General features: G+C 45.0%; 2 protein-coding genes across 6 annotated transcripts; one reads left to right on the plus strand and one right to left on the minus strand.

Annotated features, from left to right (window-relative positions):
* The first annotated feature begins 3,876 nt into the window (after nucleotides 1–3,876).
* On the plus strand, nucleotides 3,877–12,322 carry CFAP144 (cilia and flagella associated protein 144). 5 transcript variants are annotated; one of them, XM_070365180.1, is made up of 5 exons: nucleotides 3,877–4,064; nucleotides 7,093–7,152; nucleotides 7,675–7,762; nucleotides 10,838–10,941; nucleotides 12,133–12,322. In XM_070365180.1, exons 1-5 carry the CDS (start codon nucleotides 3,951–3,953, stop codon nucleotides 12,241–12,243), a joined length of 477 nt encoding a protein of 158 aa, XP_070221281.1. In that variant the 5' UTR covers nucleotides 3,877–3,950; the 3' UTR covers nucleotides 12,244–12,322. The 5 variants fall into 5 exon arrangements, with proteins under 5 accessions (XP_070221281.1, XP_070221284.1, XP_005906916.1 ...); XM_070365183.1 differs by having other exon boundaries at nucleotides 12,001–12,137; XM_014481854.2 differs by having other exon boundaries at nucleotides 4,017–4,083.
* A 5,678-nt stretch (nucleotides 12,323–18,000) lies between these two features.
* On the minus strand, nucleotides 18,001–24,779 carry EBNA1BP2 (EBNA1 binding protein 2). The gene is made up of 9 exons (XM_005906855.3): nucleotides 24,517–24,779; nucleotides 24,350–24,433; nucleotides 23,977–24,146; nucleotides 23,255–23,378; nucleotides 21,606–21,695; nucleotides 20,553–20,628; nucleotides 20,233–20,326; nucleotides 18,331–18,493; nucleotides 18,001–18,193 (listed from the first exon to the last, which is right to left on the minus strand). The coding sequence occupies exons 1-9, from the start codon at nucleotides 24,580–24,582 to the stop codon at nucleotides 18,143–18,145; spliced, it is 918 nt and encodes a 305-aa protein (XP_005906917.1). The 5' UTR covers nucleotides 24,583–24,779; the 3' UTR covers nucleotides 18,001–18,142.
* Nucleotides 24,780–24,808: the final 29 nt, after the last annotated feature.

The raw sequence follows: 24,808 nt of genomic DNA on the forward strand, positions 1-24,808 counted from the left end.
CTTACCTGCTGTGTCCCTGGCAGTGTATTGATTAATATAATTGGTGTAAATAGTAGCTTTAATGTTTGTAACCTGGGACCCTTGAATTAATTCTTTTTCTTGTTATAGCCCACCACACCTTTGCTCTGTAGGAATGCAACTTTATCTAATGCTTTTTGGAGGCTGGCGCCTGACTTTAGAATAATCACCTTTAGAGGAAAAGGCCTCCGGGCCAGAAGATGATGCAAATCACCTAAACTTTTGCATATGATAAGTTTGCAGGAAGAAAGCCTGGCTTGCTGCTTGACTCTACCCCTTCCCCATTATCCTCTATGCATAACTTAAGGTATAAAAACTACTTTGGAAAATAAAGTGCGGGCCTTGTTCACCGAAACTTGGTCTCACCATGTCGTTCTTTCTCTTACCTTCTGGCTGAATTATTCAGCCTCTTTTCTCCACTGAATTTCTTCACTGAGCTATCCTCATTCTATTACTCTTTATATCCTTAATTAACGTTTAATTAAGCAGTTGTTTCCTGATCCTCGCCGACGCCGTCCCCGCTTCGAATACCCTGGATCCACCGGGGCTGGTCCCCGGCAGATGACTGAGGATGAGGTGGTTAGATGGCATCACCGACTCGAAGGACATGAGTTTGAGCAAGCTCTGGGAGTTGGTGATGACCAGGGAAGCCTGGCGTGCTGCAGTCCATGGGGTCACAAAGAGTCAGACACGACTGAGCGACTGAACTGACCTGAACTGAAGACCTCAGGAAGTTGTTAGACTCTTGATAGAAAAAGGAACCCAGGCATGAATCACAGTGACAAGTAACAGAGGTTCTTCTCCAACTCAGCCAGGTACAATGAAATCTGTTTGCATTTCAGCATGATGTAAAGGTTTATATAATGGTGTAAGCAGAAGAAAATTACAGTGCCATCTGGTTGGACATCCGGTCAGCCAGCAAAAATTTACCAAAAGCCTGCACCTGTACATACTGTGCCAGGTACTGGTAATTCAGAGATGGCCAGACACATTTCTTGTTCTCTAGTAACTTAGATCTATAAAATAAGTTTAGTATTCTAGAACTACAGAGTTGAAGTTGAGCATGGCTCGAAGAAAAATTGGACTAGGGGCTATACAGTCCAGAAAGGTTTTTGAAAGAAGATTACATGTGAGCTCATTATAAACATTAGGCGATTGTTCCCCAGACAGACAACAGGGAAAAGAGCCTTCCAGGCCAAGGAGATGGAGCAGCAGGAGCTAAAGCAAGGATCATGATGTTGCTTGCTGGGCTTAGGAAACTGCAGACATGTCCACCCATCTGTCATGTTCAGCACTGTGTCTCCAAACCTAAATTTACCGGGAACACACCATTCTGGATGGAGGGATGGATGAGTGGATAGATGGAATGTACTTGGGGGGAAGACCACAGTCTCTGGAGTCAGCATTTAGGTGCTTCCTAAAACCAGGGGTGGCTCCTTTCTTTATGCTAGGGCTACTTTTAGTCTTTTTTTTTTTAATATAAACTGTATTAAATAAGGTATCTAAAGGAGTAAAATTCATAGAAAAAGTAAAATGGTGGCCACCAAGGGCTAAAGGGGGAGGCAATGGGGAGTTGTTTAATGGATATAAAAACTTTCTGGAGATGAGTTTCACACAGTGTGACTATACTTCACAGTGGTGAACTACAATACTTAAAAGTGGTTCAGATGGCAAATTCTATGTGTATTTTACCACAACTTTAAAAATTTAAATAAATAAACTGTAAAGTTCCTAAGTTACTTTTAGGGTTAAGAAAGGGTTATCCTGTCTATGTTATTTATCATAGGGGTGATATGGGAAGGAATGTCTTTATGCATGGGAAACCTCTCCATGTTTCTTAGATAAACATCAGTTCAGTTTAGTTCAGTCGCTCAGTCGTGTCTGACCAGGAGCTGACTGTGGCTCAGATCATGAACTCCTTATTGCCAAATTCAGACTTAAATTGAAGAAAGTAGGGAAAACCACTAGACCATTCAGGTATGACCTAAATCAAATCCCTTATGATTATACAGTGCAAGTGAGAAATAGATTTAAGGAACTAGATCTGATAGACAGAGTGCCTGATGAACTATGGACGGAGGTTCGTGACATTGTACAGGAGACAAGGATCAAGACCCTGTCTTGATGGAAAAGACATGCAAAAAAGCAAAATGGCTGTCTGAGGAGGCCTTACAAATAGCTGTGAAAAGAAGAGAAGTGAAAAGCAAAGGAGAAAACGAAAGATATTCCCATTTGAATGCAGAGTTCCAAAGAATAGCAAGGGGAGATAAGAAAGCCTTCATCAGGGATCAGTGCAAAGAAATAGAGGAAAACAACAGAATGGGAAAGACTAGAGATCTCTTCAAGAAAATCAGAGATACCAAGGGAATATTTCATGCAAAGATGGGCTCGATAAAGGACAGAAATGGTAAGGACCTAACAGAAGCAGATGTTAAGAAGAGGTGGCAAGAATACACAGAAGAACTGTACAAAAAAGATCTTCACGACCCAGATAATCACGATGGTGTGATCACTCACCTAGAGCCAGACATCCTGGAATGTGAAGTCAGTTGGGCCTTAGAAAGCATCACTATGAATAAAGCTAGTGGAGGTGATGGAATTCCAGTTGAGCTATTTCAAATCCTGAAAGATGATGCTGTGAAAGCATCATGCACTGCACTCAATATGCCAGCAAATTTGGAAAACTCAGCAGTGGCCACAGGACTGGAAAAGGTCAGTTTTCATTCCAATCCCAAAGAAAGGCAATGCCAAAGAATGCTCAAACTACTGCACAATTGCACTCATCTCACATGCTAGTAAAGTAATGCTCAAAATTCTCTAAGCCAGGCTTCAGCAATACATGAACCGTGAACTTCCTGATGTTCAAGCTGGTTTTAGAAAAGGCAGAGGAACCAGATATCAAATTGCCAACATCCACGGGATCATAGAAAAAGCAAGAGAGTTCCAGAAAAACATATTTCTGCTTTATTGACTATGCCAAAGACTTTGACTGTGTGGATCACAGTAAACTGTGGAAAATTCTGAAAGAGATGGGAATAGCAGACCACCTGACCTGCCTCTTGAGAAACCTATATGCAGGTCAGGAAGCAACAGTTAGAACTGGACATGGAACAACAGACTGGTTCCAAATAGGAAAAGGAGTACGTCAAGGCTGTATATTGTCACCCTGCTTATTTAACTTATATGCAGAGATAAACATAGAGGGTCTCAATTTTGGACATGTGCTTTAATGTAGAGAGGTTTTCTTACTCCTTCCAAAATATTTTTCAGGAAATGACTAGTCAAGGTGAGGCTGAATCCTAAGCCCATTACATCTTGGGTCTGTCACTTTATCATTCAGTTCAGTCGCTCATTGTGTCCAGCTGTTTGCAACCCCATGGACTGCAGCAGCCAGGCTTCCTTGTCCATCAACTCCCAGAGCTTCCTCAAACTCAAGTCTGTTGAGTCGGTGATGTCATCCAACCATCTCATCCTCTGTCATCCCCTTCTCCTCCTGCCTTCAATCTTTCCCAGCATCAGGGTTTTTTCCAGTGAGTCAGTTCCTGGCATCAGGTGGCCAAAGGATTGGAGTTTCAGTTTCAGAATCAGTCCTTCCAATGAATACTCAGGACTGATTTCCTCTAGGATTGACTGGTCACTTCATGGCGAGTCTGTTTTCTGCAAGTGTCGGGCAGCGGTTCTGTAACCAGGCTAAGATATGTCCTGAGAAGCTGGGGGAGGTGGGTTGAGAGCCCAAAGAGGGCGTTCTAAGATTTGGGGCTGGGGGATGGGCGAGCAGGACCGAGGTCTAAGGGAGGCGGGTGAGCTAGGACCGGTTGCCTGGAGCCGGCTTGGGACTCTGTTGCCTGGAAACAGCCTTTGGCCTAGCACCTGGTGAGCGTCTGGCGAGGTTAGGCGGCGCTGTACTGACCGGACACAGCAGAGCCAAGGCCATGGCTGGACACCAGAAGGAGAAAGCGATCTCAGATGAGGTCCACCAGAACCAGATCCTGCGGGAACTGTACCTCAAAGAGCTACGAACCCAGAAACTCTACACGCAGTATCACGTGAATCCACTCCGCAAGGGTGAGGGGCGCTACCAGACGGAGGGAGGAAAAGAGGGAAGGAGCCGGCAGGTGTGCGGGGCAGGGGGTGCAGGGTGGAGCCCAGTAAGAGACACCTCCTCTGACCTCGCCCCTATTCTCAACATTTCAGAACTATGACTTTGGGGTTGGGGAGGGGGTCTCATTCCCCATCACGTCAAACAGATGTATTAAAATGCATCCACATCCTGATTAAATATTTTATTGTAACGAATTTGAAAGGTTCTTTATAAATTTGCTTTTGAAATATTTTGCAGGGTTTTGTGTTTTGCGTGTGTTTTGGTTTGTTGTTGATAAGTTAAAGGATTTCTTTCCATCTTCTTATATTGTCTGAGGACCTTCAGAAAATTTAAGGGGCACAGACTCAAGGCCCAATTAGTTAAATGCCCCCTAATTAAATGGCCCCACCCCAACTCTTCTCCCTTTGCACATTCCTGGGCCAGTTTCATCTGGTCCTGTAACATCAGCTCCCTCTAAAGGCCACTGAGTCTCAAATGGAGACCCAGACCCACGTCCACAACCACCTCCCAGCTCCCTTTCCCTGGTTCATCCCGCACCCCTCTCCCACCTGTGGCTACTCCAGAAGATCTTGTTTTAAGCACAAGGCACCACAGCCACTCTTCTCTCCCTAGTTAGAAGCCTGGGAGTCATCCGCAGTCTCTCTCTCTCTCGCTCCACACAGCTCAGTAGGCACCGTACTGTTCCTTTCCTTAGCGTTTCTCTCACAGGACGGTTCCCACGTTCCTGCCTCAATGGGAGACGCCATCGCGCAAGACTGCGAATCCTCACTTAGCTCCGCCCTCTCTCCATCTGGCCTCCGAAGCCTCAGCAGGGCCCTCCTCACTCCTGCCTGCATTGATCTGATGCTTTCCTAACTCTCTTTCTCCCTCCAGGCCCAACCCTCCAACCCTCCCCTATACCATGGCTGGTGAGAGCTGTCTCAGAGGCCCCACAGCTTCTGAGCTGAGGTTTACCCTGATCAGAACGTAAGGCCCCTGTGGATGTGGTTCTGCTGCTCACTCAGCTTTATCCCAACTCCCCTCTACCCGCACCCTGTTCCTTTAATAAACATTTTAGTGTCTATTCTGCAGCATGCACAGGCTCTTTTCTGTCCCACCATATCTGAATGCGTGGAATTCCTAAATCACCATGCTATTCCCCCATCTCTTCACTTTCTCTTCTTTCTGAATTCTCCTCCAGCCCTTGTCGTTTGTCATTCAGTCATGTCCGACTCTTTGCGACACCAGGCTTCCTTGTCCTTCACCAACTCCTGGAGCTTGCTCAAACTCATGTCCGTGGAGTCAGGGATGCCATCCAACCATCTTATCCTCTGTCATCCCCTTCTCCTCCTGCCTTCAATCTTTCCTAGCATCAGGGTCTTTTCCAATGGGAAAGACCTCCCAGTCCTGGACCTGATTAGCTGTAGTCCACTGCAGCCCAGCTGTGTAGAAGAAATGGATTGTCATTATTTTAAAATAAGATTTGCATATAGTTAAGGTATGCTGCTGCTGCTGCTGTTAAGTCGCTTCAGTCGTGTCAGACTCTGTGCAACCCCGTAGAAGGCAGCCCACCAGGCTCCCCCATCCCTGGGATTCTCCAGGCAAGAATACTGGGGTGGGTTGCCATTTCCTCCTCCAATGCATACCATGTGACATTTAAATATACATTTATACAGTGAAATAATTAGGACAGTCATTTATTTAAGCATAACCACCTCCTCACATACTTACCTTTGGGGGTTGGGGGTGGGGGATGAGAGTACAGAAAATGTATATCTTCATTTTGCTTATGATAACCTGGTTTTCCTCTGGATCCTCCAACTACTAATTTCAAGAAAACCACTTAACATCCAATTCTGTTTAAGCTTGGCCCATTTCAACAATTTTCATAATCCCTTCCAGCAGTGTCCAGGCTTCCTAGGAAAGGTGCTTGGTCTCTCAGCTCACAATCGTCAGGCACATGATTAATATGATCCATTGGGATTAAGTGAGGAAATATTAGAATTTTTACTTATCATTATACTTATGTATAAAGAAAGAAATGATGCTTTGTTAATATAGGACAATAGTGCATAGAGACTATATCAATATACACATGTGGAAGTTTTTGTTTTTGTTTACTGGTAGGAGATAAGGATAAAACACATGGAGACCACTGGTTCCTTCTGGCCTCTGCTCACTTACTACTCCATTCCACCTAGCTCCCTCCACCAGAATTACTCTGCTTCTTGATATTTCTCTAACTCACCAAGCTCACTCTTGGATCTTCCCCATGTATCTCACACAGCAAGTTTATTCAGGACTCTGCTCCTCTGTCTGTCTTTAGAGACACATCACCCACACTGTGCCCCACCATCAACATGGGTTTATCCATATAATGTGCTCTATGTGGTTGCGCATCTTACTTATATTTGCCTGATATTATACATCTGTTTATTGAGCATGACCACAAGTAGAGTGAAAGCTCGGGGAGAACAGGGACCTTCTCTGTCTTGTTCACAGCCCTACCTCCACTGCATCAGTAATTATGAGCTGAATAGATGTCTGTGCATCCTCCACCTGGTACCACATGGCCTCCTGGGTATATATCACTATGTCTGGCTGCCTGATACATCTGCAGCTCCATAGATCAGTCTGTCCAAGAGACCATTCCGAGATAATGGAAATGTTCTCTGTCTGTGCTGATCTGAATGGCAGCCAGTAGCCATATGTGGCTGTTGATCACTTGAAATGCAGCTGTGGGACTGATTTTTAATTGTATTAAATTTAAATTACTCAAATTCAAGTCTCCACACATAGCTGGTGGCCATCATCAGGACAGTGCCTCTCAGATTGTGAGGTCCTTGTAGATCCTATGCCCTAGTGCCCAGCGTAATATCTGACATTGGACAGACACTCAAAAAATGCTAAATGGGTACCCAGCATAGGGAGTGTCTTAGAAAGGCCAGGGAGAAACTTTTTTAACTTAAACCTATGATACTGTTTTTCTCCAGTTCACACAATCGCCAGAAAGCCCATGTCTTGGCATGATAACCTGGAAGAACCTGCAGATGGTAAGTCCAGGATTTGAGAATGATGTTGAGACAGAGACCGAGGCAGCTGGCTGGGAGACTCTCAGGGTAGTGGTTCCTTAGGGCAGGCCTCAGTCCTCTGTTTGATCATCTGAAAGCTGAACTCATACTGACAAAACTCACGAGAAACCAGCATTTTCAAAACTGCCAGTTTATTAACTGTCAAACCAAAAAACATGCTCCTCATGGCCCTGACATTACATTTGTTCATCCATCCAATACTTAGCTGATAACAAGCACAGGTTCTGGAGTTCTACTAACTGAGTTCAAATCCTGGTTCTGCCATTCATTAACTGTGTGACTTTGGGCACTTTTTTTTTTTTTTTAACATTTCTGAACCTATTTCTTAGAGATGTTGTGAGAATTAAACAATATATTGCAAGTGTTTAAAACAGTATCTAGGGCCCCACGCTGCCCAGACTAGCAAACAATACAGTCAAGATGGCTAAACGTGATCCCAAGAAATCAAAGGGCAAGATGACTGCTTATGTCTTCTTTGTGCAGACGTGCAGAGAGGAACATAAGAAAAACCCTGTCCCTATTTTGAGGTCCCTGTCAAATTTGCTGTGTTTTCCAAGAAATGCTCCGAGAGGTAAGAGAAGTCTAAATTCAATGAAATGGCAGAGGTGGATAAAATGTGCTATGATCGATAAATGAAGGATTACGGACCAGCTAAGGGAGGCAAGAAGAAGAGGGACCCTAATGCCTCCAAGAGACCACCATCTGGATTTTTCCTATTCTGCTCTGAATTCTGCCCCAAGATCAAGTCTATAAACCCTGGCATCTCTATTAGAGACGTGGCAAGGAAGCTAGGCGAGATGTGGAATAACTTAAGTGTCAGGGAGAAGCAGCCATACATCAACCAGGCAGCAAAACTGGAGGAGAAGTATGAGAAGGATGTCGCAGACTAGGTCTAAATGGAAGTTGATGGCGCCAAAAGTCCTGATAAAGTTGCCTGGAAAAAAGTGGAAAAGGAAGACAAAGAGGAGGAGAAGGAAGAAGGGGAGGAGGAGGATAAATTTTAAAAGCTGTTGATCTGTCTCCTTGTGAATACCTTAGAGCAGGGAGCGCTGTGATTGACACACCTCTCATCCAAGACGTGTCTGTTGCCCTCGTTAGGTTTAACTACCCGATTGGATCATGATCGTATCGTAGTCTCTCCAAGTGCTCTAGTAATTGCCAGCAGTTTACAGGAAGTGGCCATGGGTATCTGGAGCACCTGGAAACTGTATCAAAGTTGTACATATATCCAAACATTTTTAAAACGAAAAGGTCTCATGTTCTCCTCACTCTGTGCACTTTGCTGTTGGTGTGACAAGGCTTAAAGATGTTTCTCGCACTTTTTTTTTTTTTAATCTGTAAGGTGGTGTGTTAATTCTATGGTCATTGGCTAGAAATCCCGAGTTCTCAACTGTACATATCTATAGTTTGTAAAAAGAAGCAACCAAGGCACACTCTTGACGTCAAGCTCCTTGCTTGGTGTGGAGGCTGTGCGGGTGATGCCTTCTGGAGGGGCAGGCTCAGGGTGTGCACTGTGGGGCTGGACCTGTGAACACCGCAGTGGGCATCCGTTTAGCTTCAGGTTGGCTTGTTTTTGTATATAGTGACATAGCATCCTGCTGCCATTCTTAGCTGTGGAAAAGGGGGCAGGGGTCAGCTGGCATGAGAAGTGTTTTGGATCCTTTGTAGTTGAAGTGCGGTAGTTTTAAACTGTTTAAAAAAAAAAAAAAAAAAAACTGTAGAACTCTTGTCAGCAAAGCCAAGAGCCACAGCACCAGTGAAAGTTCAAGAACCTTCTATACTAAACTTAATCTGCAACGTTCTGTTTTTTGTTTGTTTTTTTGTATGTTTAGAATGCTGAAATGTTTTTGAAGTTAAATAGTATTACGTTAAAAAAAAAAGTATCTAGTACATAGTGATCGGGACATGTTATTAATATTATTTTCATTATTACCTGGTGATAGTCACTAGAATGGGGCTGGGAATGTCATACCATAAGCAAAGAGACAGACATGTAAATACCCAGGTAAACAGAGAGCTAGATTGGGATGGCAGCAGCATGGGAAATAGGTGCCCACCTCAGACAGTAAAGTTCTGGAAATTGCTCCTGGAGAAGGTGAGGTGGAGTATGTTAGGTGCAGAAGAATGTGGAAGGACATTCTGGTTACACGAGAAAGCACAGAAATGAGACACCAGCATGGCCAAGAACTGGGAGTATTTGGCATGGCTGTGATAATACAGGTAAGTGGGGCCACATTTAAGAATAGGAGAAGAAGATACTTGATAGGAAGCCTAACTCTGCTGACAAGCTTTTCTCCTTCCCCTCTACCTTCTTAGGGTGGAGTTTGATGGAGGAAGGGTTGGGAAATGGGGGTGGGCAGAAGGAGTGAGGATTTCATAGCATCGTGGAGACAGACAAGGAAATAGACTGATAGAGAACAAGGAAGTGAGATTTCCATCTGTAGTGGAGACACCAGCCTGGCTAGAGCAAAGTATACCAGCTGGGGACTTGTAGCAATAAGGAAAAAAGCAGGTGGTAAGGACTTCATTACAAGCCGCCTTGTATTCAGGATTAGATCGGCCCAGTGCCCAGTCCTTTATTTTTTAATTCCATTCTCGAACATCTTGCTGAGGTAGATATCTTCCTCCCATTTTACAGATGAGCAAAGTGAGGCCCAGAGAAGTTAAACCACCTGTCAAGCTAGTAGTAGAAGGGCCATGAATGTCTGACTACAAGCCAGCTTCCTCCCCTTGTCAGACTACCTCCCTCAAACAGAGACTGGATAAGGTAGAAAATGAAATCTACTTAAGTACTTAAGGTGTAGAGTTAGAAATATACCTGGTGTTGACAGCCATGCTGATTTCAATCCAGAAGGATCTGACCTCACTTCTTATAGTCCAGCTCCTCACTGTCTCTTCTGCAGCTTCATTGCCCAAACTTGCTCATGCCCCAGGGCCTTTGTTCTTTCTGCCTATGATGTGCTCCTCCTCTGCCTCTCTCAGGGCTGGCACCGGCAAGGCATCCAGAGAGGCCTCCCCTCGTCATCCTAAGTAGCCAGCCCTGCCTCCCCCTGCCCCCGGCCTACTCCCGTCTTCACAGTGTCCATCACTGCCTGCCTCTACGCGGTTTGTTTTTCTTTTTATTTCTAACTTTCCATTTTATATTGGAGTATAACCAATTAATAATGTGGTATTTCAGGTGCACAGCAGAGCAACTCAGCCACACATATACATGTATCCATTATCCCCCAAACTCCCCTCCCACCCAGGCTGTCACCTGACATTGAGCAGAGTTCCCTGTGCTATACAGTAGGTCCTTGTTGGTTACCCACTTTAAATACAGCAGTGAGTACATGTCGGGTTTATTTTTATACTTGTATATTGCATCCCCTGACCCCCTCACCCAGTCTACATTACCAGGAGACCAGGAACCATGTCTATCTCACTCTGCTCTGCCTCCAGGGCCCAAACAGTGCCTGGCACAGAGTTTGTTCTCAACAGATGTTTGTTGAGAGATGCGTGGAAGAACCAGATGCCTGTGTCTTGTCTAGGCAAGCCTCTGAGGCTGGTGCTCTGCCTGCCAGGAGGATGTGCCAGAGTCAAGGGCACAGCATCTCTCATTGGTCCCCAAACCTGACTCCTTTGTAACCCCTGCCTCATCTCCCAGCCAGGTTTCTAAATCTTATCCACCACGCTGCCCAGGGACCCAGAAAGAAATACCCAGAGACACAGACTGAAGGTCAAGAGATTGGATGGGATTCTGAGCCTTTGGTAAGTGGGTCTCCTTTACTTGGAAGATCAGGGGTAATCCAGCGGTGGTTAAGGAAACAGAGTTTGGAGCCAGATGCCTGGACTTTTCTGGCTACCATGTAATAGCTGTGTGACCCTGGGAAGTGACTAAGCTCTTTTGTGACTAAGATTCCTCTTAGTACAATGGAGATAATCCAGTATGTCTCTCATAAAATTGTTCCAAGGATTAGATAAGACAGTGCTTAGAACACAGTGCCTGGTACAAAGTGAATATTGCCAAGTGTGGATTAAACAAAGCTTGCTGATGACAGATGGCCTGAGTTTGCTCTCCCAGCTGTTAGTAGAGTGGTCTCGGGCATGTCACCTACATCTCCAAGTTCTGTCCCCTTCTCTGGAAAATGTGAATGCTAGTAACATATTTGTGTCATTGATTGGAAAAGCACCACTAAGTGCAAGGAGCCTGGAAATGCAGTCTTTAGCATCAGTTCAGTTCAGTTCAGTCACTCAGTCGTGTCCGAATCTTTGCGACCTCATGAACCGCAGCACACCAGGCCTCCCTGTCCATCACCAACTCCCGGAGTTCACTCAAATTCATGTCCATCAAGTTGGTGATGCCATCTAACCATCTCCTCCTCTGTCATCCCCTTCTCCTCCTGCCCTCAACCTTTCCCAGCATCAGGGTCTTTTCAAATGAGTCAGCTCTTCACATAAGGTGGCCAAAGTATTGGAGTTTCAGCTTCAACATCAGTCCTTCCAATGAACACCCAGGACTGATTTCCTTTAGGATGGACTGGTTGCAGTCCAAGGGACTCTCAAGAGTCTTCTCCAACACCACAGTTCAAAAGCATCAATTCTTTGGCGCTCAGCTTTCTTTATAGTCCAACTCTTACATCCATACATGAACCACTGGAAAAACTATAGCCTTGATTAGACAGACCTTTGTTGGCAAAGTATGATCTCCCTAAATGATATAGGGCTTCTGTTCCTAAGAAAGAAACACAGGATTTTGAATAGACTTGAAGAACTTCCTGTCGCACTTGTCTTTTAATTCTGATTATGTCATCTTCATTTCACAAACAGGGTTTAGCAAGAAAAAGCACCAGGGGCCACACATCAGGAGACTGGGACCTGAGTCAAGTCCAGGTCCCTACAAGACAAGGTCTTCCCCCTTCCCCACAGGCTTCTTTCTGACATCTGCCTGCTCCTCTCTAGGTCAACCCGCAACGTGACGACCGCAGGCTGAACCACTTCAGGGTCTACAAAGACATCACTCTGTACAAGGCTAAAATGTGGAGCTTGGGAGAAGACGATCGCCACAAGTAGTAATCCCTCAGCCCTGGCAATCCTTGTCATTAATGCCCAAAGCGTGTGCTGCCCGGGTAAATAAAGACACTTTTAAGCCTTGATCTATTTCTGTGTCCAGAGTCTCACGTTTCTCCCTTCTGCCCAAGTGCACCAGTCCACATCCTTAATCTTATAAACCAGCGAGAGAATTCCAGTTAAAGATGGCAAACTAAATGTATACAATATCTCCTCTGCCTTCTAGACCCCAATAAAAGACAATAAATTGATTTTTTAAAAGATAAATGAGAAACATTAGCAACCAAGAAAACTGAAGCCAGTGCTTAGAAGATGGAAAGCTGGTGGAAGAGGGTGGAGGAAACCACAAAATGTGAGCTGAGTGGGACACCTCTGAGCACAGAGCCCGGTCCCCCCAGGTCTCTGGAGAGGGGTCAGGATTCTGGACAGAATGGGTGTGAGGCAGGGAACTGAAGGAGGGAGGGAGTCTGCTGGGAGTCCCGTCACACACCCCAGCGCCAGATGCTTAACAGCTCCCACACTGGAGGTTTACTCTTGCAGGAATGGGCAAAGGCCAGGGCTTGGAGACACTAAGACATGGGCTAGGAGTAGGTGTGAGCCTGAAAACAATCAATGAACATCTGTGAAAGGAGGGATGAACCCCTCGCCCACCAGGCTGCATTTTTACCCTGGGTTTGAAGCTAGAGGGCTTCTTTTTGGGAAAATGAGCCAGCTCTAAAGAACTGCCCCCCAAAGACCCGCACATGGTACCATTTGAAGGTTCTGGGAATAAAGAACTAGGGACCATCCAGGCAGCTGAACACACAGAAGTGCTGGGAGAGTCACTCACCCAAGGAGTGCACGGACATTCTGTGCACCACACCTCATCACTTCCCCCACACCCGCCCAATACCTTGCTCTCTGTGTATCTTCCATCTGGCTGTTCCTGACTTATACCTTGAAGAGTGAAGCCATATACTGCTGAGGTCACTCCTGTTTTTGAAATTGCCAAGACTGAATGGAAGCTGCAGTCCTGAGTGGCCCCACCCTGATGGACATTTTCATCCAAGGATGGCCCAGATAAATTATTAGTGACTACATGGGGATCTAGAAGTGTGCCAGTATCTCATGACTGTTACAGTGCATCTGCTGTAAGGAATCCATGGTCAATGACCAGGGGGTGACTTGTGATATCATAGAAAGAGATTTGGTCTTTGTCATGGTTCCTAACACAGAACTCCTAAATCCTTTGAAATTTAAGTGATAGAGGTGGTAGAAGGGTCTTTTGTTCTAATGAAGTGAGTCTTGGCAGCTTCTTAATAGTTTCAGGATGGGGGCTGCTCCCCAGGAACACCAAACCTTGGTTAGAAACTTAAAACTTCCAGCCCCACCACCCAAAATCTGGGGAGGGAGGAGGAGCTCAAGATTGAACTAATTACTGATGGCCCATGATTTCATCAATAATGCCCACATGGTGAAATCTCCATAAAGCCCCTAGACTGCAGGGTTTAGGGAGCTTCCAGGTTCAGTTCAATTCAGTCGCATAGTCGTGTCCGACTCTTTGTGACCCCATGAATCGCAGCACGCCAGGCCTCCCTGTCCATCACCAACTCCCGGAGTTTACTCAAACTCATGTCTATCGAGTTGGTGGTGCCATCCAGCCATCTCATCCTCTGTCATCCCCTTCTCCTCCTGCCCCCAATGCCTCCCAGCATCAGGGTCTTTTCCAATGAGTCAACTCTTCGCATGAGGTGGCCCAAGTATTGGAGTTTCAGCTTCGGCATCAGTCCTTCCAATGAGAACCCAGGACTGATCTCCTTTAGAATGGACTGGTTGGATCTCCTTGCAGTCCAAGGGACTCTCAAGAGTCTTCTCCAACACCACAGTTCAAAAGTATCAATTCTTCAATGCTCAGCTTTCTTCACAGCCCAACTCTCACATCCATACATGACCACTGGAAAAACCATAGCCTTGACTAGACGGACCTCTGTTGGCAAAGTAACGTCTCTGCTTTTTAATATGCTATCTAGGTTGGCCATAAGGTTTAGGGAGCCTCCAGGTAGGTACACATTAAGGCACTGGTGGGGGAAAGGGGCAGAGATTTAACTATCAGGACTTGTGGCTTGAGTGTGCCTGGCACTTGGATGCACCTGGTCTTCCTTCAAGGTAGTGTAGATTGTTGCTCAGTTCCTTTCAGTCACTCAGTTGTGTCCGATTCTTTGTGACCCCATGGACTGCAGCATGCCAGGCTTTCCTGTTCATCACCAATTCCCAGAGCTTGCTCAAACTCATGTCCATCAAGTTGCTGATGCCATCCAACAATCTCATCCTCTGTCACCTACTTCTCCAGCCTTCAATCTTTCCCAACATCAGGGTCTTTTCAAATGAGTCAGTTCTTTGCATCAGGTGGCCAAAAGACTGGAGTTTCAGCTTCAGCATCAGCCCTTCCAATGAATATTCAGGACTGATTTCCTTTAGGATTGACTGGTTTGATCTCCTTGAAGTCCAAGGGACTCTCAAGAGTCTTCTTTAACAACACAGTTCAAAAGAATCAATTATTCAATGCTCAGCTTTCTCTGTAGTCCAACTCTCACATCCATACATGACTACTGGAAAAACCATAGCCTTGACTAGATGGGCCTTTGTCGGCAAAGTAATATTTCCACTTTTTAATATGCTATCTAGGTTGGTCATAGCTTTTCTTCCTAGAAGCAAGCATCTTTCAATTTCATGGCTGCAGTCACCATCTGCAGTGATTCTGGAGCCCGAGAAAATAGTCTGTCACTGTTTCCATTGTTTCCCCTTCTAGTTGCCATGAAGTGATGGGACTAGATGCCATGATCTTAGTTTTCTGTATGTTGAGTTTTAAGCCAACTTTTTCACTTTCCTCTTTCACTTTCGTTAAGAGGCTTTTAGTTCCTCTTCACTTTCTGCCATAAGGGTGGTATCATCTGCATATCTGAGGTTATTGATATTTCTCCCAGCAATCTTGATTCCAGCTTGTGCTTCATCCAGCCCAGCATTTCACATGATGTACTGTGCATAGAAGTTAAATAAGCAGGGTGACAATATACAGCCTTGATGTACTCCTTTCCCTATTTGGAACCAGTCTTTCGTTCTATGTCTGGTTCTAACTGTTGCTTCTTGACCTGCATACAGATTTCTCAGGAGGCAGGTAAGGTGGTCTGGTATTCCCATCTTTTGAAAAATTTTTCACAGTTTGTTGTGATCTACACATTCAAAGGCTTTGGCATAATCAATAAAGCAGAAGTAGACGTTTTTATGGAATTCTCTTGCTTTTTTGATACTCCAACAGATGCTGGCAATTTGATCTCTGGTTCCTCTGCCTTTTCTAAATCCAGCTTGAACATCTGGAAGTTCACTGTTCACGTACTATTGAAGCCTGGCTTGGAGAATTTTGAGCATTTTCTTGCTAGCATCTGAAATAAGCACAAGTTTGAACATTCCTTGGCATTGCCCTTCTTTGGGATTGCAATGAAAACTGACATTTTCCAGTTCTGTGGCCACTGCTGAGTTTTCCAAATTTGCTGGCATATTGAGTGCAGCACTTTAACAGCATTATCTTTTAGGGTTTGAAATAGCTCAACTGGAATTCCATCACCTCCACTAGCTTTGTTCTTAGTGATGCTTCATAAGGCCCACTTGACTAAGGCATTCCAGGATGTCTGACTCTAGGTGAGTGATCACACCATCATGGTTATCTGGGTCATGAAGATCTGTTCTGTACAGTTCTTCTGTGTATTTTTCCCACCTCTTCTTAGCATCTTCTGCTTCTGTTAGGTATACACCAGTTCTGTCCTTTATTGCATTTCATGCAAAGATAGGCACAATAAAGGACAGATTGTTGCTAGATCCCTGGATTTTCTTGAGTGGTCATTAACTTACAAATCTCCCAAACCCCTTTAAGAATTACCTATTTTTAATGCTCTATTGGGATTTCTAAACTAATTATCCTACTCTATGCCTATCAGATTCGCTTTCAACATTGTATCATTTGTACTTTCAATGTCACAAAATACCTCCAAGAGTCCCTTTAGTGTGAAGTTTTCTGCCAGGGTGACTTCCTCTGGGACACCATCCTCTCCACCATTTTCCTCATTCTGTTTCAGTTCACATTCACTAGCTCTCTAGCTGCATCTCTTTTGAGTCCTAGAACAGCAGCCATGTCTCCATTCCCTGGCAACATATTCCTCCCGTAACTCCATTTGCATCCTATTCAACTTTACTTCCAATTTTATCACTTTCCATTTGTTTGGTCAATTCCCTCTTTCAGTTATTTACTTTCATAAAATGCCATGTGGGTTTATTGCTGAAGATGAGGAGGCAACACAACTGCACTCTTTGCCACCTGCGTGTGAACTAAGTAACACGTGCAGTGACCAATCACCCACAGACTTTGAAAGAAGCAATTTGGGGTCAGTAACCATTATGTATCTTTTAGGCAGTGGTTTTATGGACTGAAGAGCCAGCAGCAAAATCTCTACTTTCCACAGTTACTCGGTTAACAATACTTTGGTAACTGAAAGGTGAACAGTGTTGTCCAGGCACCTTGACAGCTGAAGTCCACACATATCGGTACAAAGCAAGAACAGCCTGGACTTGGTCATGGCAACTACTAGCAACCTACCCATCCTTCAATGCACGGAATTACATCTTAAAGCAATGTGAGAGCTAATACTGAATGTAGCCCAATTATACTTTAAGAGTGGGATGATAAAGTGATATAAATAAGCTCTATAAAGTATATCTCTGAAATTAAGTGATTCCATTTGCTATAAAAAGAAAAAAAAAGGAAAGAAGGTACATCATCCAAACCCTACAGAAGTATTCAAGTCAGTAAGTTACTTTTGTCCCTACTAGGGTAAACTCTATCAATGTTAAAACTCTCCTATGTTCCACTCATAATTCAAAGTTTCTTAAGCTAAGGCTCTAACTGGAATTACTATTCATTACCCTATTCACTACTATTGTACAAATTGTCAAAATAGGCTGGGGTAAAACATTGTGGTCTTCTGAGAATATGACCCATGTGCTTAGACTTTTGTTCATTGAAATTAGTTCACACAAACTAAATTCATTCTTTTTGTTCTAGAAACAGTACCATAGGAAACCAGAGAGATCTTTTAGGTACCAATGATGCTATAAGAAAACCATGCAAAAGTGAGTTGTTTTTTCTGCTTAAGCATCTAGAGTTCTCAGATATTTGTAGACTCAAAATTTCTAAACTGGAATGGGGGCGGGGGTGGGTGTGGTGCGGTGGGGGAAGCTGTCTTCCCTTCCTACCTCTCAAGACAGAGAAAATCCCAACACAAAACACGGCCTGCTCACAATGTTCAACCTGCACACAGCTCCAAGCCGGCACGGGAGAACTTCAAATACACACACACCACACGGCTCAGCACACATTATGGAGAACCACCTCACCCAGCAAAATCATCCCACCAAGGCATGTACGCTTCATTATACGGCAGGCAGTGTGCTAAGCGTTTTGCACATATTAACTCACTGCTGACAGGAACCGTCTTTGGTAGATTCTATTATCATGTCTATATAGAGATGACAGAGCACAGAAAAATCAACGTGCCCAGGGTCAAACAGCAAGTACACAGCAGAGCCAGGTGTCAAACCTGGCAGTCTGGCCCTAGAGTCCATGCTTTTAACCTCCACAGGGCTCGTTTATTTATTATCAATAAATGGCAATATTATTTAATATGTAAAAGTAACTTCTAAATCTTTTAGTCCTGAGTTTTTAACCAAGAATATATATTTCTCTGAAATTTTTTCTTTAGTTTATTGAAAGAATTTTTACAAAAAGAAGCTAACAGAAGGGATCCAACTGCCTTGTGAAATCCCAAGTCTCCATCTCTTTTTCCTGGTGTTTGTATACAAAGATGTGGCTTGTTTAGTGTCTTCTGCTCTTCATTTTCTCTCTTGTCCGTTTTCCAGGTCTTTTCTGCAGAAAAGGAAATATGACATGTGTTCACACAGCAGTTGGCCTTCTGCCCCAGGATCCGGACACAAGGAAAGAAAGGGAGGGAGAAGGGAGGGGTGGCAGTGGAGGCTGCTCCAGCCCCCTCACTCCATACTCACATTCGATCCTTTCTTTCCAGGCCTCTTGAGGCCCCTGCCATGAGCTGTCTTGGCCCGGAAGCTGGATACATCATCATAGCTCTCACGAGTGTTCCACTTGGAGCCTTTCTTCTTCCCACCATAACCAAACTTCTGGTTTTTATAGCGTCGCTTGGCATTAGGCCTGGAAAAAAGCAGTCTTACAGGTTACCTTCAACACTGCAAATCCTGACGAATGTTACGATCCAACCATACCCTGTTTCCTCTCTGTAAACGAAGCCTGTAGATACTACTGTACCCAAAATCTCATCCTTGACCCAATATTTCTACTCTATAAACTCCCCAGACAAGATCATCTACCTACAGCCTTAACCACCAAAGCAGGAAAACAAAGTGAGAATCAGGAAAAGATCTATCAATGTGGCTCATCATTTATCTTCAGAGCCCATGGACTGTAGCCCACCAGGCTCCTCTGTCCATGGAATTTTCCAGGCAAGAATACTGGAGTGGGTTGCCATTCCCTTCTCCAAGGGATCTTCTGCACTCAGGGATCAAACCCAGGTCTTCTGCATTTCAGGCAGACTCTTTACCATTTGAGCCACCTGGGAAGCCCCATTTTTAAACTAAATCTTATTAAATCACCCTCAGTTCTTCCTAGTCCTCTCAAGGATATTAAATGCAGTTAATGTTTGAGTGTAATACATGTTAAAACTGATCATCCCACAGGAATCTCAATTCACCATATCCGAAGTCATAGTCACCTCCCTCCTAGACTGGTTTCACCTCCTGTATCTACAGCCTAACTTGAGGTTGGTGGTCCTACCATATACTCAGCTGTCCACGCTATGAACCTAGAGTGGATTATAATTCCTTCTTTCATTTTCTGCACCCAGCTCAATTACTGAGTCCTGCTAATTTGACCTCTTGAGTATTTCTTCAACCAATTTTCTCTTCTTTACCCCTATTACCACTTTCAGGTCATTATCCTTGTTCTCTGGACTTTAACGGTCCCCTGATCAATTCCCCTGCCTCCCTCACTTACACAAGTACCACTGTAATATTGAAAACATGAACATGACCTGCTCACCACTTTGAGTAAAGCCCATGAGCACCTCCCTACTGACTACTGGAAACAGCCCAGGCTCCTCACAACACTGCCCTGCAATCAGCCCACGTCCTCCCAGCTACACCTCACCACTCCTTGCCTCATGGTAACCCCCATGACACCAAATGCTGGCTGTTCCTCACACACAAACCTGCTGTTCTCATCTCTACACTTCTGCTCATTCATGTTCTTCCATCTTCCCCAAATCCATGTCTCTCCTGTTCTCCTGGTTAATTCCTACTCATCTTTCAGACTAAGCTCTGGTGAACGCTTCTCCAGGAAGCCATCCCCAGACTCTGACCCCTGGATCATGTCACATATTTCTAACATGGGCTTCCAGACTTCTCCCTCAATGCCTCTATCACAGCATGGACTATATTATACAGATATGATCATTCTCCTCAGGATGGGTGTCCAGGAATGCATAAAGATGAACAAAAAGAACCAATAATAATATCCAACATTATCCCTTTTAATCTTTCTAATATAAAAGGTACTTACATTTTTTTTTTCATTTTCACAGATGAGGAAATTAACATTTAGGAAGGTGAAGTAACTTGCTCAAAACTACCCTCCTAATGAGACAGAAACCAAACCAGAACCCTAGGTCTGCACACAACCCTCACACACGAGGAATCAACTTCTACTGCGTATTCACTGAAATCACCTCACTTGAACCTTCAAAGACCGATGTGGTTGAACAGGCCCATCACGTGGCCCACAGTTCTGGCCGCAGCACAGCCGCATTCCATGCACCGAGGCCACACCAGGAACTGCGGCCCTGCATGCACCACCACCAAAACGAACGCAGCACTCACCCCTTCCTCATTTGCTGGCCTTTGGCTCCTTCTTTTGTGCTCCGTGCAGCAGGCTTCTGATCTCCCTCAAGGAAGTCCAGTTTATCAGAGAAACCTGGGAGTGAAGCACTTTGATCAGCACCACAGTGCTTTAAAAAAAAGATTCAACTTCAAAAGAAGGCTGTTACTTATGGAATTGGTATTAAGAGGCACATCTTGCTCCCCATGCCATTCCCAAATGTGAGGTCCAATAGTTCCAAATCAATCAAGCCTTCAGATGTGTTTGATGGAATCAGCAGGTACCCCTGCTCCCCTGCAGCCTTATGAGAGAACACACTCACCTTTCTGATATTTCTTAATGGCACTCATCATGTGTGACTTCTCCTTCTGCCGCTTCTGAAGAACCTCTGTTTGCACCTGGATGTGGACACAGGACTGTTACACCTACTCCAAACCAGCACTCCAAATGTCTAAGTGTCTCTCAGTGACCAGGCTGTGACCATCCTTGAACACTGACTGTGTGCCACAACCACGTTAAGGCCCTAAGTATATTCTCAATTTCTCATCCCAACAACCCAGTGAAGCAGAAATTCTTATGACCCCAAAACGAAGCACAGAGAGACGCTATAATTTGCCGAAGTCACACAGCAAGCGTGGACCTGAGATTCACACCCAAGCAGTCTGCATTCTTACCTATGACACAACCTGCTACAAAACTGCACAAATCATGTTTATGTCAACATCCAATTCTCTCCCTGATTATATCTGGGCAGATTAAATACCTAAACCACTGTTGCTAGGCATGAAAATACCAACAGAGAAAACAATCTCCCCAAAAAACAAACCAAAACAACCTTTAAGGATAACAAGAGATGCTTAAACTCTAAGGCAGGGTTTCTGCATCCCAGCACGATGACAGTTTGGACAGGATCATCCTTTGTCAGGGGGGAGCATGGCCTGTCCTACGCACTGCAGGATGTTTAGAAGCCTCCCTGCTCTCCACCCACAAGCTGCCAACTGCACACTCCCCACCAAGGTGTGACAACCAAAAATGCCTCCAGACATTGCCAAATGTTCCCTGGTCAAACAAAATTACCCCCCATCAGACTGTGCTGGGAGGTTGGGTTTGGAAACCACTGATCTGGACCCAGCGCTTCACTGTACAGGTGTGTAAAGTACAGCCCAGAGAAGTGCCTGACTCGCTTGTAGTGACCATACTACTTCTGGTGACACAGAGGTGTCCAGGAGGGACTGTGTTTGTGGACACTAGCAACCCACACTGCTATGAGATAGTAAACACACAATGGAACACACACCAGGCACAGAACCAACCCAGACCAGGCAATCTATGGACAAACACCCTTGGCCCCATCCCTGTCTGTTGTCCTTCCCACCTTCTTTCCATATTTTCTAAGTGCTCGCAGCTGCTTAGCCTTTTCCGACTTCTCCATGGCGGCCTGTTTAGCCTGCAGTTTCTGTCGAATCTAAAACACAAAATGTTGTCAGCTTACGTTAATTGAAAATGGCATGGAAGCTGCTTAGGGTGCACTGCAGCAGGGAGCGGACATACTCTGGAGCTCAGAGGAACCTTGTGAATCATCTACTCCAAGCCCTGTGTTTCACACACAAGGATAATAAGGCCCAAAGGCTAACACCTTTATCCAAGACACCAAAAGTCTCAGCCTTGGAACCACAACATCAGGGTGACCTTATTCCCAGTGTGCTATTTGCTCTGATAAACAAAACAGCTTGCTTGCCACTGAATCAGGAGAAAAGACTAACTTCTCTCCATCCATACCATCTGCAGACTGTGGTGAAACCAGTATGCAGCTTTAGCCTCCTTCTCCAGTATACCATCTGCACTATAAAAACTCAAACAGATATCAGGTACCTAGCCGTTGGCATTAAACATATACATTTCCATTAAAGAATGAACAGTTATGAATTTGAATGTGCAGAAATGGGTCTGGGTTCATCTCTAGATTAGCTTCCCTGAGTACCACTGAGACGAGAAAATCCAGCTTGAGACCCAAGGGAACTATTTAGGTATATCTTGCATTAGACATTAGTAATTCTCTGCCTCCCAAAGTTGAATAAGGACCAAATTCTACCTAACTGTTCAGTTCAGTTCAGTTCAATCACTCAGTCGTGTCCAACTCTTTGTGACCCCATGGACTGCAGCACGCCAGGCCTCCCTGTCCATCACCAACTCCTGGAGTTTACTCAAATTCATGTCCATTGAGTCGGTGATGCCATCCAACCATCTCATCCTCTGTCATCCCCTTCTCCTCCCGCCTTCAATCTTTCCCAGCATAAGGGTCTTTTCCAATGAGTCAGCTCTTCACATCAGGTGGCCAAAGGATTGGAGTTTCAGCTTCAGCATCAGTCCTTCCAATGAATATTCAGGACTGATTTCCTTTAGGATGGACTGGTTGGATCTTCCTGCAGTCCGAGGGACTCTCAAGAGTCTTCTCCAACACCACAGTTCAAAAGCATCAATTCTTCAGTGCTCTGTTTTCTTTGTAGTCCAACTCTCACATCCATACATGACCACTGGAAAAACCATAGCCTTGACTAGCCTTAACTTACCTAACTGTAAATTATGCCAAATCTGAGCCATATATTAATCCTTCATTTTACAGCAGAGAAAAACTGAGGCTCAGAGAAAGGTAACTGTCTACAAGTTATAATGCTGCCCAGGCAATGGCAGTAAAGAACTGTTCTCTCTTCCACACACCATGCCATGACCATGCCGGCTAGAAGATGCATAAAGATCATCTTTACCTTAGGGACCACACTTCTTACATTATCTTCCTCCCTTAACTGTTTATATTAGGAAAAAGTCAACCTTACATTTGTCTACCTGGTGTTGATTAGCATGAATCTGACATAGATAACTGAGATAATAATTTTCCTCTGACAACTGGCTCCCTTTTAATGTGCTTATGCCTTTGTTTGTTTGAACATTAAGGGAGACAAGCCAGCTGTATAGACTTAAGTCCAAAGCTTCAGTCTTCCATAGAAAACCTTTTCCATTTCTTACCTTCTGCATCTGCTGATCAGACTTGGCCATCTCTGCAAAATAATCCGTAGGCCGCTTGGTAGGCACTTTGAGCTGATGGAGGCGGGGCAATACTGCAAGCACTGCTGCCTGGGCTTGACGGTAGCTGCGGAAGTAGGACAAAGTGTGAAATAAGCTAAGGCAGAGAGGTCTTATTACATCCTTCTGATTGCCTCTCATAAGGTATCCAAGGTCGGAAGAGCCCGCAACACCTGACCTCCACCAGCAAGAACACACACACAAACAAAATGGTAATAAAACCTCATTAACTCAGGAGAAATTTAGATGTACACGCTTTTAAAAGGGGTGGGGAGTATTGCTTAAAATGAATTAGTAGTTTAATAGAATGACCACTTTAGAAGTGCTCACTAGCTTACAAATGCGAATTACACATTCTTACTTAGTCACTAAAAAAAGTCCATATAAGGATCCCACATAAGCAACTTTTTGTTCTCATAATCAACTGCACAAAAAAATTTAAAACTTAATATTTGAAAATAAACTGGACTTTAAATTGTGACTGCTGGACCACGGGGCCTTTCTCTCAACCACGGAGCATCTCCTACTCTTTAGTCCAAAGAAGCTTTCCTCCCTACTCCCAGGCTCAGGACACCTCGGAGGAACACATGCTCACGGCTTCCACCCTCTCCCCACTCTCTAGCACAGGGACCTACAACTTTTCCCACACTTAAAAACATACATACAAGCTCATCTCACGCTTAAAGTCATCTTCTGGATCAACAGCTTTCGGATCCTGGTTCTGAGATGTTGACTGAGGTCCACTGATTTCTGGTACCGGACCCAGGGTCACATCAAGCCTTTCAACCCATTCCAGATCCCGCTTGAATTCAGCCAAACACTGCTTCAGGCCATTCTAGGAAATTCAGACACCAAGCTCACAAAATGGTAACAGACCAACAAACGAAGAGCCAGCCTCCAAAACCCCGACAGGTAGTTGACACTCTTGGCAATGCTCGGGTTGTGTCTTTCCTAGAACTAGAATGCAGTCTCTGGAGCACAACAGTGCCTCGCGCGCATCCCAAGTCTAGCATCCTCCGACCGGGCGCCCGAACTCACCACGTCGTTCACGGCCTTCTTCGGCCCCTCTAGCACCACGTTGAGGCCTGGCTTCAGAAGCCCTCGGGAAAACGCCTCCTGCAACTACAGGGCACGTTCCGCGGTAAGAACGGGAGAGTGAGGAACCCTCTCCCTCGCGCAGCCCCGCGAGCTCGGATGATACCTACCTCTCTGTCTGTGACAAGAGAGTCATCAGAATCGGAGTCCGAACCTGAGAGCGGGGGGGTGTCCATCTCACCGCGCGCGAGTCCACACCTACCGGAGGAAGCGGAGTAGCCCGAGACCCCCAGCGCCTGGAAAAGGGCGCCCCTCGCCGCTGCCGGTTTGCAGCCCCCTGTCCTCCTGCAGCGGACCCACGTGGACTCGAACCGCACTGAAGCAAACAGCTGCTCCTCAGCTCTCTGAGCAAAGGACTTCCGCTTCCGGGTGCTGACATACTTCCGGTTTGCCGTTGCTATA

The sequence above is a fragment of the Bos mutus genome, chromosome 3 (genome assembly GCF_027580195.1).
Source record: "Bos mutus isolate GX-2022 chromosome 3, NWIPB_WYAK_1.1, whole genome shotgun sequence".
Lineage (NCBI taxonomy): Eukaryota > Metazoa > Chordata > Mammalia > Artiodactyla > Bovidae > Bos > Bos mutus.

What these genes read in the sequence shown, in the direction of transcription:
- EBNA1BP2 (XM_005906855.3), bottom strand. Translation starts at nt 24,582, where the DNA reads ATGGACACCCCCCCGCTCTCAGGTTCGGACTCCGATTCTGATGACTCT. An exon ending in TTTAAGCGTGAGATGAGCTT is followed by an intron (nt 23,379 to 23,976) that starts GTATGTATGTTT and finishes CTACTTCCGCAG; the next exon opens with CTACCGTCAAGCCCAGGCAG. An exon ending in CTGATCAGCAGATGCAGAAG is followed by an intron (nt 21,696 to 23,254) that starts GTAAGAAATGGA and finishes TTTGTGTTTTAG; the next exon opens with ATTCGACAGAAACTGCAGGC.
- CFAP144 (XM_070365180.1), top strand. Translation starts at nt 3,951, where the DNA reads ATGGCTGGACACCAGAAGGAGAAAGCGATCTCAGATGAGGTCCACCAG. An exon ending in AACTCTACACGCAGTATCAC is followed by an intron (nt 4,065 to 7,092) that starts GTGAATCCACTC and finishes GTTTTTCTCCAG; the next exon opens with TTCACACAATCGCCAGAAAG. An exon ending in CCTGGAAGAACCTGCAGATG is followed by an intron (nt 7,153 to 7,674) that starts GTAAGTCCAGGA and finishes TTCTTTGTGCAG; the next exon opens with ACGTGCAGAGAGGAACATAA.